At 34.0% G+C, this 13100-nt stretch overlaps 3 protein-coding genes across 4 annotated transcripts; 2 read left to right on the forward strand and 1 right to left on the reverse strand.

Moving 5' to 3' along the window:
- Positions 1-30: 30 nt before the first annotated feature.
- On the forward strand, positions 31-3310 carry LOC145601494 (uncharacterized). Its single transcript, XM_081657516.1, has 6 exons — positions 31-306; positions 1039-1104; positions 1733-1885; positions 2619-2704; positions 2778-2886; positions 3088-3310. The coding sequence occupies exons 1-6, from the start codon at positions 142-144 to the stop codon at positions 3247-3249; spliced, it is 741 nt and encodes a 246-aa protein (XP_081513642.1). The 5' UTR covers positions 31-141; the 3' UTR covers positions 3250-3310.
- A 132-nt stretch (positions 3311-3442) lies between these two features.
- Positions 3443-9259, forward strand: LOC145601495 (uncharacterized). 2 transcript variants are annotated; one of them, XM_081657519.1, is made up of 7 exons: positions 3443-4895; positions 5858-5923; positions 6831-6983; positions 7431-7516; positions 7595-7703; positions 7848-7947; positions 9129-9259. In XM_081657519.1, exons 1-7 carry the CDS (start codon positions 4734-4736, stop codon positions 9143-9145), a joined length of 693 nt encoding a protein of 230 aa, XP_081513645.1. In that variant the 5' UTR covers positions 3443-4733; the 3' UTR covers positions 9146-9259. The 2 variants fall into 2 exon arrangements, with proteins under 2 accessions (XP_081513645.1, XP_081513643.1); XM_081657517.1 differs by lacking the exon at positions 9129-9259 and having other exon boundaries at positions 7848-8234.
- On the reverse strand, positions 8901-11338 carry LOC145601493 (E3 ubiquitin-protein ligase AIRP2-like). Its single transcript, XM_081657515.1, has 5 exons — positions 11074-11338; positions 10739-10901; positions 10249-10315; positions 9768-10005; positions 8901-9400 (listed from the first exon to the last, which is right to left on the reverse strand). Exons 1-5 carry the CDS (start codon positions 11160-11162, stop codon positions 9190-9192), a joined length of 768 nt encoding a protein of 255 aa, XP_081513641.1. The 5' UTR covers positions 11163-11338; the 3' UTR covers positions 8901-9189.
- Between the last annotated feature and the right edge of the window lie 1762 nt (positions 11339-13100).

Here is a 13100-nt window from a genome sequence, read left to right on the forward strand (position 1 = left end):
ATTTGGATGTAACCTCACTTTAATCAAACTATACATAAGTTAAAAACCCATTTCCTAATTAAAAAAAAAAAAAAGAAAAAAAAAAGGTGTTTAAAGCTTTAAACCCACAACTCGTTAAGCAAGAACAGAAAGGAGACAACAATGGAACAAGGAAAGAAGGAAGCTAAGAGAGTGCTGGTAACATTTGACATCGATGGAACCTTAATTCGAAGCACTGGCCCCACTTCCAATCACCTTCATCGTCAAGCTTTTTCCCATGCTTTCCTCCAAGTTTTTGGTATTGATGGTACAATCGATGTCATTCAGGTTTATTAATTCATAATCCAATTTAACCTTTTTTGGGTTTTAATCTTAGATACCCACTTTCAAATTTTGTTACTTTGTTTTAATTTGGGTGTATTCTTCATATAATTTGTGCCCAATTTGATTAAGGGTATTGTTCATGTTGATGGGGTTTTTATTTTATTATTGAATTGGTTGCTTTCAATATTTTTCTTGAAATGGGGTATATTAATTTGTGATTATGGAATATTATGAGTAGTTTACAGTCTATATGATCCAGTTTATTTGTCAAAAACCTGTGTAACATAGAAAAAGCTCGGGTTTCAGAATCGAAAACGTTTCGAAAATGGGAATGTCTCAAGTCCCAGCCATTTTTAGGCTTTATTAGTTTGGATAATTTGGGATTTTGGAAACGGGAAAACCTCAAAGTCTTAACATTGGGGTAAGAATTGAGAATATTTCATTGATCATATTTATCAAGTTTTGATTGTTTGTTCTTTGGCCTTATTGTGTCAAATTTGAACGGAGTAAAAGGGTTGGCATTTGGTTGCTAATCTTTTTCTGAATCTATATAATGCAGTAGTAGCTTCTTCGTGATTGTAGGTCTAATTTAGATACATGTAATCCATGGGAATGAAATTGATGACGAAATTATGGTGGTTTCATTTGGTGCTTGTTCTTTTTTTTTTTTTTTAATCAAGAGAGATATTTAAATAGCAACTTCAAGAATAATAGAGCACTAATATTCTTGTGCAGCATCATGGTTCGACCGATCCTGCAATCCTTGTGAACACGCTTGTCCACTATGGGATACCATCTGAGGTTAGTAATTGGTAGCCATTTGGAATCTTGCTGCATTTAAACTCTTGATTTCATATATTCATGCCTTATTGGAACTTATCACTTGCTTTGTTTATGATAGAAAACTGCTGTAATTGATACTCCTAGACTCCTAGTCACTAAAATAGAATTTATTTCTGGTCTCTATTGCACTCTTTTATGCGAAGGTGATAACAGAAAAGTACCATTGCAATAGGAGTTTGATACAAATCACGTGATTTTTATCGCCAGGCAGGGCTAACTAATCATTGCACTCTTTTATGTGAAGGCAATTATCTCCTAGAAGTAGTTAATCTGAGGTGAGGCATTTAACATGGTCCCCTAGCTAATAATTTTTAAGTAAAGCCCCAATTGTCTCATCGCTTTTGGCTAGGAGGAATATATTGCTGCTGCCATTACTGGCTCAACATCTAAGAGTTTAAACTACAAGTTGATGACCAAAGTGCTATATACTAGTATATGATTGCATAGACTAATTCTTTTGCCCTGATACCCAAATGGTTTAGCTCTGCTTTAGCTGTGTAATTTTAGCTGCTAACTGCTTGTTTATATTTGCACACTTGTCCACATGTACATCTGAGTTATAATTCTGTTTTCGTTGCTTATAAAGGTTGCTACTGAAAAGCTCTCGGATTTAAAGTCAAAGATGATTGAATATGCCAAGGGTCATGCTAAAGACATTGTAGAGGGTCTTGAAGTGCTTCCTGGCGTTGTATCTCTCCTTCAAACTTTGTCATCAAGAGATGCTATAGTCATTGGACTGGTAAGTTTGCGTAGATGCATGTTTCTTGCTTCATATCCTACACAATCGAGCACAACTCTCTTTTGGTTGTCAACTACCTGCTCTGAAAGTATTAGTTGGGTCTTTGAAACTTTTTGTACGATTCTCTCTTTTTCAAAGTACATTTTTCTTATTTATTTTTTACCCTGAGGACTTCTCTTGTTATTTCTGCAAGAATACTCAAATAGAAGTTTTAGTTTTGAGTTTGAATTCAATTTAATGCATCCGGCGTTCTACATTTCCATTTGCATGTGGACATAAAGTAGTGGGAAATAAAAGAGAAAACCTTCGTAGAGCAGTGGGGTGGGTTGGGGTGGGTTCTGGGTACTGATGCTTTGTGTGGTCATAGTACTTTAGAATTCATGGTTAATTGGTTATCGACATCTTTTCTCTAAATTATATATAGACTTTGGTTCAAGCTGGTATTCTTTGGATAGGTGCTGCCTGCTAACAAGGTTTAGCCTCTATGCCTTGGGTGTTAGTTTGTTTGGTTAAATGGGAACAGTTGGAAATCTTAAGTACAGTCTATTTCCAGGCAACCTACAAGTTTCTAGATTTATCTTGGTCTAAAGGTGCAATGTTATTTGGCTACAACACATGCTTAAATTGAAGGGATTAGGATTGCAGTGAATGACCTCTGTTATCCAAATCTAATCACTTTTGCAGCAGAATTCTTTTGTGCTTTTGTCTTAATACCACCCTCGTTATGCTCTAGGTTACTGGCAACTTGGAAGAGATTGCATGGATGAAGATGGAAGGCTTGGGCATCGAGAAATATTTTAGTGTTCCACATATTGGAGGGTTGGTTGACCATTCATTTGTATAACTTGATCTTTTTCTGCATTATCTCTGGCTGATTATTACCTGATCTCAGGTTTGGGAGTGATCACATTGACCGAGGTCACCTTGTCAAAATTGGAGCAGAAAGGGCTGAAAAGCTTTTTCCAGGGAAATTTGATTTGCGAGTGCATGTTGGAGATACAGTATGTAAAATAGTGAAATCTATTACCGTAAAAAAAAAAAAAAAAAAAAAAAAAAAAAATTGATTGTCAGGATATTTGCTTACTTTTTGCTTCATTGCTTCAAACACAACCATGTTGTAATAATAAATGGGAGTAAGATGTTTTATTAACCATGGCTTTTATTTGCTGGTCAACATACCTAATTATCTACTTCTTATGCAGCCAAATGATATTCGAGCAGCTGAATTTGGGGGAGCTTTGGCAATTGGTGTTTGCACTGGCATCTTTGGGAAGGAGGAGCTGGATCAAGCTAGCAGTGGAGGAGCTGTCGTTCTCCAAAATCTTTCTGATTGTGAGAGCTTCTTAAATTTGCTGGGTCTTTGAATTTGGCTCCCTCTGTATACTGGTATTTCAGATAATTACAGTAATTATTGTTGCTTTTAAACTATTGATATGCTTGAGTGGAGTTAAAATATTATGTCATGCAATAATCTTACATTGACTGCCATTTCAAAAATTTCGACAATCTTTAGCAGAATTGTTCACAAGTTTGGGATAATGAGATGAGATGGTCGGACGTTTAATTTCTTAGCTTTTCTAGTGACTAATATAGTACTTTTGAACGCTCCCTTATCTGCTCCTGCACCTCCCCTCCACCCTTCCCACAAAATAACAGAAAGATATATATCAGCTGAATTATGGTTATGAGGTCAAAAATAGTGAAGCTTTTGTAATTTTATTAATACTAGGGCGGCTAATGCGCGGTCGCGTGCGCCATAGCTAGCCATGTTCGGGAAGCTCTTTTGATTTTGCCTTATGTCACAACTTTAGTTGTTGGTAGCATTAATGAGGGAAAATATGTAAACAAAAATGTCTGCACACTATTCTTAAGAGTTCAAAGAAAGAGACAAGTAACAATGAGGTCAAATAGGTAAATACATATTTTAAAGGGTATAATTGTCCAAACACTATTCATAAGAGTTATCTCAAACTTTTTAAAAGATTGGGATAGCAATTGGATTTTCAATTAATTCTAGTAAAATATTTTTCCTCGAGTTCTCTCCCTTGCTCTCAGTCTGATGATTGAGAAGATCTGAACTTTTTATGGTCTTGAAATGAACACTTTAAAATGCAGTCATATTGATTATGAGAGAGGCCCCCAAGCTATAGCATTGGTGGAACTGTGGAAGCCTTTTTGTACACTATGTTTTTACTACATGAAGCCTTTTTGTGCACTATGTTTGTACTACATGAAGCCTTTCTGCATCAGGTTGCTGATGAAATTAGTTCTACTCAGCAATCACGTCACTTGATCTTTTCTTTTTTTCTTTCTTTTTTTTTTCCTGGCTGGTTCTGTCGTTTATTGATTGAAATCATTGAATATATTATTGCTTGCAATTGAATGACCCTTCACATTTTGATACTGTAATAATGGCTTATGACAAAGAAATACGGGGTATAATAATTTAGTAGTGGGAGCATTTTGCTGATGCCATATATGGAGTAGTTAAAAGTAGCAATCACTCACAGTTTTTGGTATAATTTAAAATTAAAAGCTAGGGAAAAGAGTTAGTCATTTGCCATTTTCAAAAGGAATATAAAATATTGAATTTCATTGACTTCTGACAGTTCAACTACTGTTTGATATTCTATGTACTGTTTTGGTATGCTTATTCATTCCTTTTGATAGAAGTTCAGAAGTCTATAAAGTATTCATAATTTATATAAATGGGTGTATGAAATATGCCGAATATTCTCTGTGACTTTGAACTTATAAAACAAGGTAGAACCTTGTCTTTCGAACTCTGTCTGCATCTATCTCTACAAACTACCTTGTCAGAACCAACAAATCCTCAGAGGAAAGAGAGATGGAACAAGGGAAGAAGGAAATTAAGAGAATACTTGTTACATTCGACATCGATGGAACCTTAATTCAAAGTGATGGGACCAACTCTAACCATTTCTATCAAGCTTTCTCCTATGCTATCCTGCAAGTCTTTGGAATTCATGGTACTATCGACGTTATTCAGGTGCTTTATTTATTATCTCATTTTTCAAGCATTTTGTTCATATTGCATATTATAAATGATTAAATGTCGACTTTATTGTCATTTTTACTTCTGTATGATTAAGTTTATTATCACTGGTAATTGGCCCCATCTTATTTTTGTCTTTATTAGTTTGGGTTTTGCTGATTAACAATGAGTTATATAGATTAGGATGAAACTTGAGCAGAATTTCCTAGTATTGGGTGATTTTCCTTAACATGGAATGTGTTCGGTTTGCTGTCATATGGCATTAACTGATAAACGATTCTGCTAGCATCTCAAAGTTTGGTCAGAAATCATCAATATCTGAACGACTAATCAACCATGTATGTCCATGATTATTTTCCCATTTGATCATTCATGTAATATGTCACCTCCTTTTTAATTTATGGGGGCTGAAACACAATTATTATAGCTATAGATATGGCGGACTGTAAATGATGTATGTAACTTCTATTGGTAACTCTCTGCTGTGAAGTACAGAGTAGTTGATAACCTGTAAGATAAACTGATAAAGGGTTGAATAAAAAAGTGTATATTTTCTTCTTTGTTTGTTTATTTAAATTTTCTTTTGATTACAGTTTTAGTGTATACTTGACTCCTTGGCCCTTGCCCAATTTCCCTGCCCTAGTTTGTGAGGCAAGTGCCAATTAGAGGCAATTGGTAGGGCAGCAGTATGGTGCAACATGATGTTTCACTTAAAATTTTCTGGGTTTTGATTGTACTAAATCATGTTAGTGCACATCTTCATGACTATTTACTTTGATCAAGAAAATGGTTAAATACTAGAACTTGAACAATGAATGTTGTGGCTGCTGGCTGCCTGGCTATTGCTACTCTATGCTTACTGCTTCAAGTTTTGTTAATTGTTTTCCTTCCCCCCATTTTTTAGAATTAATGGAATGAATCATTTTTTATTGATATAATCCAAATTTTTATTCCAGACTCATGGTTCGACTGATCCTGCAATCCTCGTGAACACGCTTGTCCACTACGGTATATCATCTGAGGTTGGTAGCTTTATTGTATTACTACAATTTTTTCTGTTGTGTTTACTATCATTCTATTTTTGCAATGTAATTTGGGGAGGGGTGTGTTTGAAGTGCTGCTGAATGTCTGCTGCATTAAAATTTCCGCACTTTGGTCTGCAAGACATCTCTGAATTTTCCGTAGCATTCTAGCTATACGGTTTCCTTGCTTTGGCTTTAGTAACTAGTATTTCCTACTTTGGAACTAGGCCAGATAAGTGTGCTTCAAATCTATGTTTCACTCCAATTGGCGCAAAGAAGAGGTATAGCCTTGTAGAGTTGTAGTCTTCAATGCCAGCTTGTTTTATTCAGATCGTAAACATAGAGCTCCTGTTCACCCAAGTTTAAAGATGTCCTCAACTCATCAAAGGTTTAGATTGGTAAGTCCTTAATTGATATCAATGTTGTGCTATATGCCTATATGGAGTGAATTATAAGTAAGACAAAGAGATGGACTATAATAACAAAGAAAATGCTTTTTACTTCATTCCATAAATAAACAGATTAAATTGTAGGATACACGTTAAGAACCAAACAACTAAAGCTAATAAGTATGAACACTATCCATGATCTGATGAGTTGGTACCATGGCTAACCCACAACCAACTAAATCTCAGCAACCTAAAACTTGCTACGAGCCTACGTATTGATTGATAACATAAAATACTCGTGCTCCTATATACAAGTATATACCATTATATAACTGGCCCATCATGTAACTTCCCCTAGAACGAGGAAAAATATTAACTCCTCTCAAACTATACTACTCTGAAGATCTGAAGTCGCACCTTTCTTTCAATTCGGTGACACTCATTACACCATTTGCTGATATTTTTCTGATCATTTATTTTGACAATATCTTAATTAATATTCTTCTTGTTGTATCAAGGTCGCTACTGAAAATCTCCCGATTTTGATGTCAAAGATGACTGAATATGCAAAGGCTCACGCTGAAGACCTAGGAAAGGGTCTTGAAGTGCTTCCTGGTGTTGAATCTCTTCTTCAAACCTTGTCATCAATGGATGATGTAGTCATTGGTTTGGTGAGTTCATATAGACATTTTCTGCTTGATATATTTAACAATTTCTTTTATCTGTTGTTTTACTTTGTTATGAGTCTTGTGCTCCAGAAATTTGAACCTATACAATTTTTTATTATGACCTCTCGTTCTTAGGAATAGTATATCTCTCCTATTTCTTGCGTAGATACAAATGTCATTATAAATGAAAACAATTATTCAAATTTGGACATAAGCATGGCCTTTTTGATAGATATCATAATTTATGAAAATCAAGAAAAGTAATCTACTAATTGGCAAGGCTGTGGGTGCTGATAGATTTACTCCTGATGCTTTAATTTGCTAGTTGTCTGACTGCATTCAGCTTAAACTGTGAGTAAATTTGATTGCATTTAACTTGTCTGACTCTGTCCTACAAAAAAGGTTCTGTAGTTTGCTTTAACCTTTATGTCTCATTAATCCTGCTATCAGGTTACAGGTAACTTGGAAGAGACTGCATGGATGAAATTGGATGCCTTGGGTATCAAGAAGTATTTTAGTGTTCCGCATTTTGGAGGGTTAGTCAAAAAAACATGTCAACCATAAGTTAACTATCTTGTTAGGTTGTCTATGATTGACGATAGTTCATTTTTCAGATTTGGAAGTGATCACATGGATCGAGGTCATCTCATCAAAATTGCAGCAGAAAGGGCTGAAAATCTATATCCTGGGAAATTTGATTCCCGACTGCATGTTGGAGACACAGTATGTGTGGAGGATCTACTCCCTATAACATTGCTTGTTAGATGAGTTGCTTCCTATGCTCCTATGATTATCTGCAGAACCTTGGTTTGTTTTGTCTCAAAAATATAAACTAGTGTTCTGAATTATTTGGATGTTCTTTTGCAGCCAAATGATATTATAGCAGCTGAATGTGAGGGAGCTTTGGCAATAGGAGTTTGCACTGGCGTTTTCAGAAAGGAGGAGCTGGAGCAAGTCAGCAAAAGAGGTGCTGTGATTCTTCAAGATCTCTGTGATTATAAGAGCTTCATAAATTTGCTAGTAATATAAATTAAATTATGTTAACGCATGGTACATTATGTAAGCAAGGGGATGCAATTTTTCCTGCTGTGCTTTGAATAACATCTAAGTGTATCATTTCAAATCTTAATCTGAATGCTCTTTAAGGCTTGAAATCAGCCAAATTCAGTTATTCACCTAGTTTGGCCATGCTATGTAGAGTGCTTTCATATATATATATATATATGCCCTTTCACCTCCCTGTTTTGGAGGAGCTTTCCTGTTGCAATTGTTGGTAATTAAAGCAAAGTATCTTTTTTCAAAGATGTACATCAAAACTTAAGTTGACTTATAGCAGTTGTCACTCTCCCAAATTTTGTACATCTTTTTTTTCCCTCCTCACAACACTTTGACTTTTCCACTATTCATTTTGATTAGGCATGATGATTTATAACTAAATAAAAATATAGCCATGTGAGATCTTATTAGATTTGTCTCGATTTGTTTTTTTTAATAATATCAAATTTTATTGTTTTCTACATAATGATAATTAAAGATATTAGTGATTTAAGTAATACATTGCCAAGTATTAAATGAAGAGTGTTTTCTCCGATATTAGGCTAGGCCCTACACCCCCGACTCAACCAACCCCTTTTTCTACTCCTTGTTTCTTTGCCACTCTCTTGTATCAACTTTCATTTGAGACAGATTGAGTAAATATTGTAATATGTGTTGCAGTAACTTCTACAGCTAGAGACATCAATACATGATCCGTGTTCGGGGTAATTGTTGCAGCTCTCTAGCTACCCAACACAAAATAATATTCAGGATAACCTGAATCACACTTAGCAACAGAACATCCTGAATATTTTCTTGCCAGCAAAACATACTATACAAACCAAAAGAACAACCAGGTCATGCGATAAATAGAGAGCTTTACATTATACTAAAAATATATACCTTGACGATTGCTAGGTAGAGATTTTAATTACATGTTGGAAGATTAATTTTTCATTCTTTTTGCCTTTTAAGTGAGACAGAAAGAAGAAAATTGGTTTTCTAATTTTTACTGTACAACATCATTACATCTGCTTTTCCTGCTGATTTCAGATGAATTATTTTGCCTTATTCTGTACAATTTTCTGACTGATTCATCAACCCTTTTGGCAGAAGTACAGAAAGCTTGAAACTAATATCAGTTATATGACTAAGTTCTTCTTAAAGACCTGGGTTATGTTAAGTAATTAGAGTAAACCCAGAAAGGAGCTTCTGTTTTATCCTTGGGCAAACTTTGAATATAGAGGTAAAATCTTGACAGTTCTTCTGTTGATACTGCCTCTGCATCTATTACTTCAGATTCACTTGTCAGAACCCATAAATCCTCTGATTTCACTCTTTTTAATCCTCCTCTGCAGAAGGGGCATGATGCAGACTTTGTATTCCTACAGTTTTTGGACAAAGAAAAAGTCAGCTACCCATTCATTCTTAAAAAAAAACTACGTATTTACTGTACAAACTTAGCACGGTTATTTGACTCATACCCTACTCAAGAGTCAAGACATGTTCTTATAGCCTTTAAAAATAAGTTTCAGGATTTAAGTTCAATTTCGAGGAGTTCTTGTGCAAAGAACGAAACTTGAGTGTCTCACTTTAACGGTGGATGTATGTTGCAAGGTGACACTCAAGAACGAACGCTATGTTATTTAGTTTTTCGACTTTCACAAGGAGTGTTAATCTTGGGTGCAACCTCGCAAAACTTTTGACAGTGTTGGGCGGTAAAAGAAAAAAAAAAGATTACTGTAGTTTTACCAGTTGCGGTAACAGTTGATGCACATTGCATGACAGCAGCCAGGCAAGACCATTTTAGTAGTCGGCACCAAACATATTTCACATTCATCCTCTCTTTCTTGATCAATCACATTTTGAAGCCTACCAATACCATGCCCTAATAAATTCTCCTTGTCACCACTTTTCTTGGTCAAATTAATTCTGCTTTCGCGCTCCACCAAATCATTGTGAAGCCTTGTTAGGGAAGGAAGTATGATAGCTGCCAATTTTCATATTGTTTAAAGCAAGTTAGCACGATACAATAATATTAATTAGCGATGATAAATCCATCTCAAATATGAGCAAAAACGACCAAATCTTTGAAGCACTTTTAAAATTGAGTTTTTTGCCATGTATTGGGGCGTTACTTCAATTAAATAAATCCATTCTTGCGACAGGTTGACTATAGTATTATGTACTCCGTAATTATTTAATGATCTTAATATTTAATTAATGTACATACCATAGAATTCTCTAACTGTTGCCTTGCTTCCTTGGGTAGATATATGGGTTCTTCCATCTGGATAAACCTATATTGAAATATTCAACGAATTTGATTAATTAAACTAGCTTAAGAAAATTGTTTGCTTGGGAAACAATTTTTCATGTTCATATCCCCCAAATTAATACATGTATGTAGTTAAGAACTCGATTCTCTATTTTAACAACCAAGAGTCCAAAATAGCATATTTGGGGATGTTTACTTATGTATGACTGTATGAGTACGGCTTAAACAAGACTAGAACAATGAAAAACCCAATTCCTAAGAAATTCTGCTTCCTATGCTGGTGTTCCACAAACCTAACAAACCCAATACTCACTCTTACATGTATTGTAGAATAGCGAGTTTAAAATTCTCGAATATAATAGCAAAGCATAAAACGATAAAATAATCGCGAACAAACATAAAAACATATTAATTCTTTTACAAAAGTCTAAGAAGAAAGACCAACCTCATATATAAGAATGTTAAATAGATTGAAGTAAAGTGGGAAAAAGCAGGAACAAGAACTATCAAGCCATTGGAGCAAAAGATAAAGCAAAGGTGAAAGTTGATTGTACTCCAATCTCATATGAAGGCAAACACCTTTTTTTGGTCTTGGAATTGCAGCTACCCTGTTAAAAAAAAATATAATAATAATAAAAATAAATTAAACATTACATATTTACCTTTTCTAAGACTATGTAACTTTTTAAGTAACAGATTATACAGAATTAGGTAAGTCTTCGTCCTGTAGCCAACTGGACAGGGGCGAAGGCGTTAAGCATAAGATTATTATGTACTTACAGGGCATTGGCATGTTGTATATCAGCTTCTAGCTCCTTGATTAAATCTTGGTATGAAGACCTTCCTACTTGGTAATACATCATTTCCATGTTTTCTAATAAACTTTAGTAGGTATTTGTTTTTCTAGGAAGTGTTTAGGGATGTTTTTTCTAGAAAAATTGTGGTTTTCAGGGAATAGAGGAGAAAAAGAAAGCTCAAAGTTTGAGTTTATATAAATATTGATGGGAGATTGTGTCTAATAGTGAGTAAATAATTAATTAAGGTGGCAAAGTATGATTTGTGCTCCTCATTATCTTCTTGTGTTTTGGAATATGTTTCCTTCTTTTTAAGACAAACAGATTCTATGTGGAGTAGTATAATTAATTGTTTTAGTAGTTGTTGGTAGCTGATTTTTTTATTTTTTTATTTTTTTTGAAAAAAAAATGGATTATGTTATGGACCAATTCAATTAACTTGATGGGTATTAATACTCCGTATTAGTTAGAATCCTTTTTTTTTTTTTTTCGAAATTAAATATTATTGGCAATTGTACTCGTATGACTTTAGACCATATTATTATTTTCAAACTTTAGCCATATCTCCCGTGTCCTAAAAGAAAAGGGCTTTTTTTCTCAAAAAAAAAAAAAAGAAAAGGGCTTAGCCTTGGTCATTTTTTTTAAAAAAATTTTATTTAAATTCTTTTTTGGAGGGTTGACATAAATAAATGGTCTTAAAGGTAGAGGGGTTGGTAACTTGGGAGAAATAGAGCCAGCCACTAGACATCACCCCCTGATAATCTGGCCTATACTTGCAATTAATGTCAACCATTTTGCTCTTTTTGGAAAAATTAAATAATAGAAGTAGATTATTCTTACAATCTTTTGTTTTTTTTTTTGAATTGTTTGTTTCTTGTTGATTAAGAATATCCCCTTTTATTTATTTATTTTTTTTTAAAAAAATACTACTAGGCTTTTTAATATTCTCTAACATTTGTAATTGTGTAGTCATTGACTCATTGGTTTATTTATTTTATTTTATTTTATTATAATATTTGACTATGACAATTTTTTTTTCAATATTCACATTAAAAAATAATTAAAGATTGCTCAGTTTCTTGTGTTATAAGAAGTACACTTTTCATGGACAATGATCATCGATATCAAGGACGGATCCTGAATTTATTTATAAACCGAGCCGAAGTTATAAAGTATTTCAATTAATAAAGTCATATATATATATATATATGAACCCGTGAGGCTTGATCTTCCAAATCTATGCATCAAGTAACTAACCAACTAAAATAGGGGGGGCTAACACTACTACAAAATTTATAAAAGAGACCCTTAATAACAGACCCTTTATTTTACTAACGGGTTTGTTTGATGTAAGAGATCCAATATTAATGATAACGGGTCTCTTATGTTTATAAATACGAGTTAAAAGACCCGTTGTGTAACTTAACGGGTCTCTTAAAAATATTAGGGCCCACAATGTCGGTGAGAGATATAATATACATATCAAAGAGATCCGTTCTTAATTTTAACGGGTCTCATACGTATTACAAAAGACAGTGATGATTTGTCTTCCATCTTATTTTCCATCTTATCCTCTTATTCTCTCTCAAAACCCTAACCTCAATCCCCAAAATCAAAATTCTCCTTCCCTCACTAGAAGGCGCCGTTTTCAACTTCTTCCACTTCCTTCTTCCTTCTTCCATTGAAGCTTTGTAATTAAATATTCTAAGAATGATACTCTCTCTTATTTTCTTTCTTATTAATTAATGGTTGTGGGCTATTAATTTTTGCATTCTTATTGAACCCACTCTGTATATCTTCTAACTCAAAAATGAAAAATTAGCAAAAGTTTTCGATCTTGTGAGGCATACTCCTCCTTGCATCTCTGGTTCTCCAAGCTAGGTACTCATCAAATCTCTAACTTCATCTACTTTTAATTTCTACAATATATGTTGTGTATTGTTTCATGCACAGATTTGTATTCTGAAAAAGAAAAAAAATTACCATTTAATTTTGCTCGATAAAGGATCCAAA

Source organism: Chenopodium album, chromosome 21, assembly GCF_948465745.1.
Source record: "Chenopodium album chromosome 21, dcCheAlbu1.1, whole genome shotgun sequence".
In the NCBI taxonomy this organism is placed as follows: Eukaryota; Viridiplantae; Streptophyta; class Magnoliopsida; order Caryophyllales; family Amaranthaceae; genus Chenopodium; species Chenopodium album.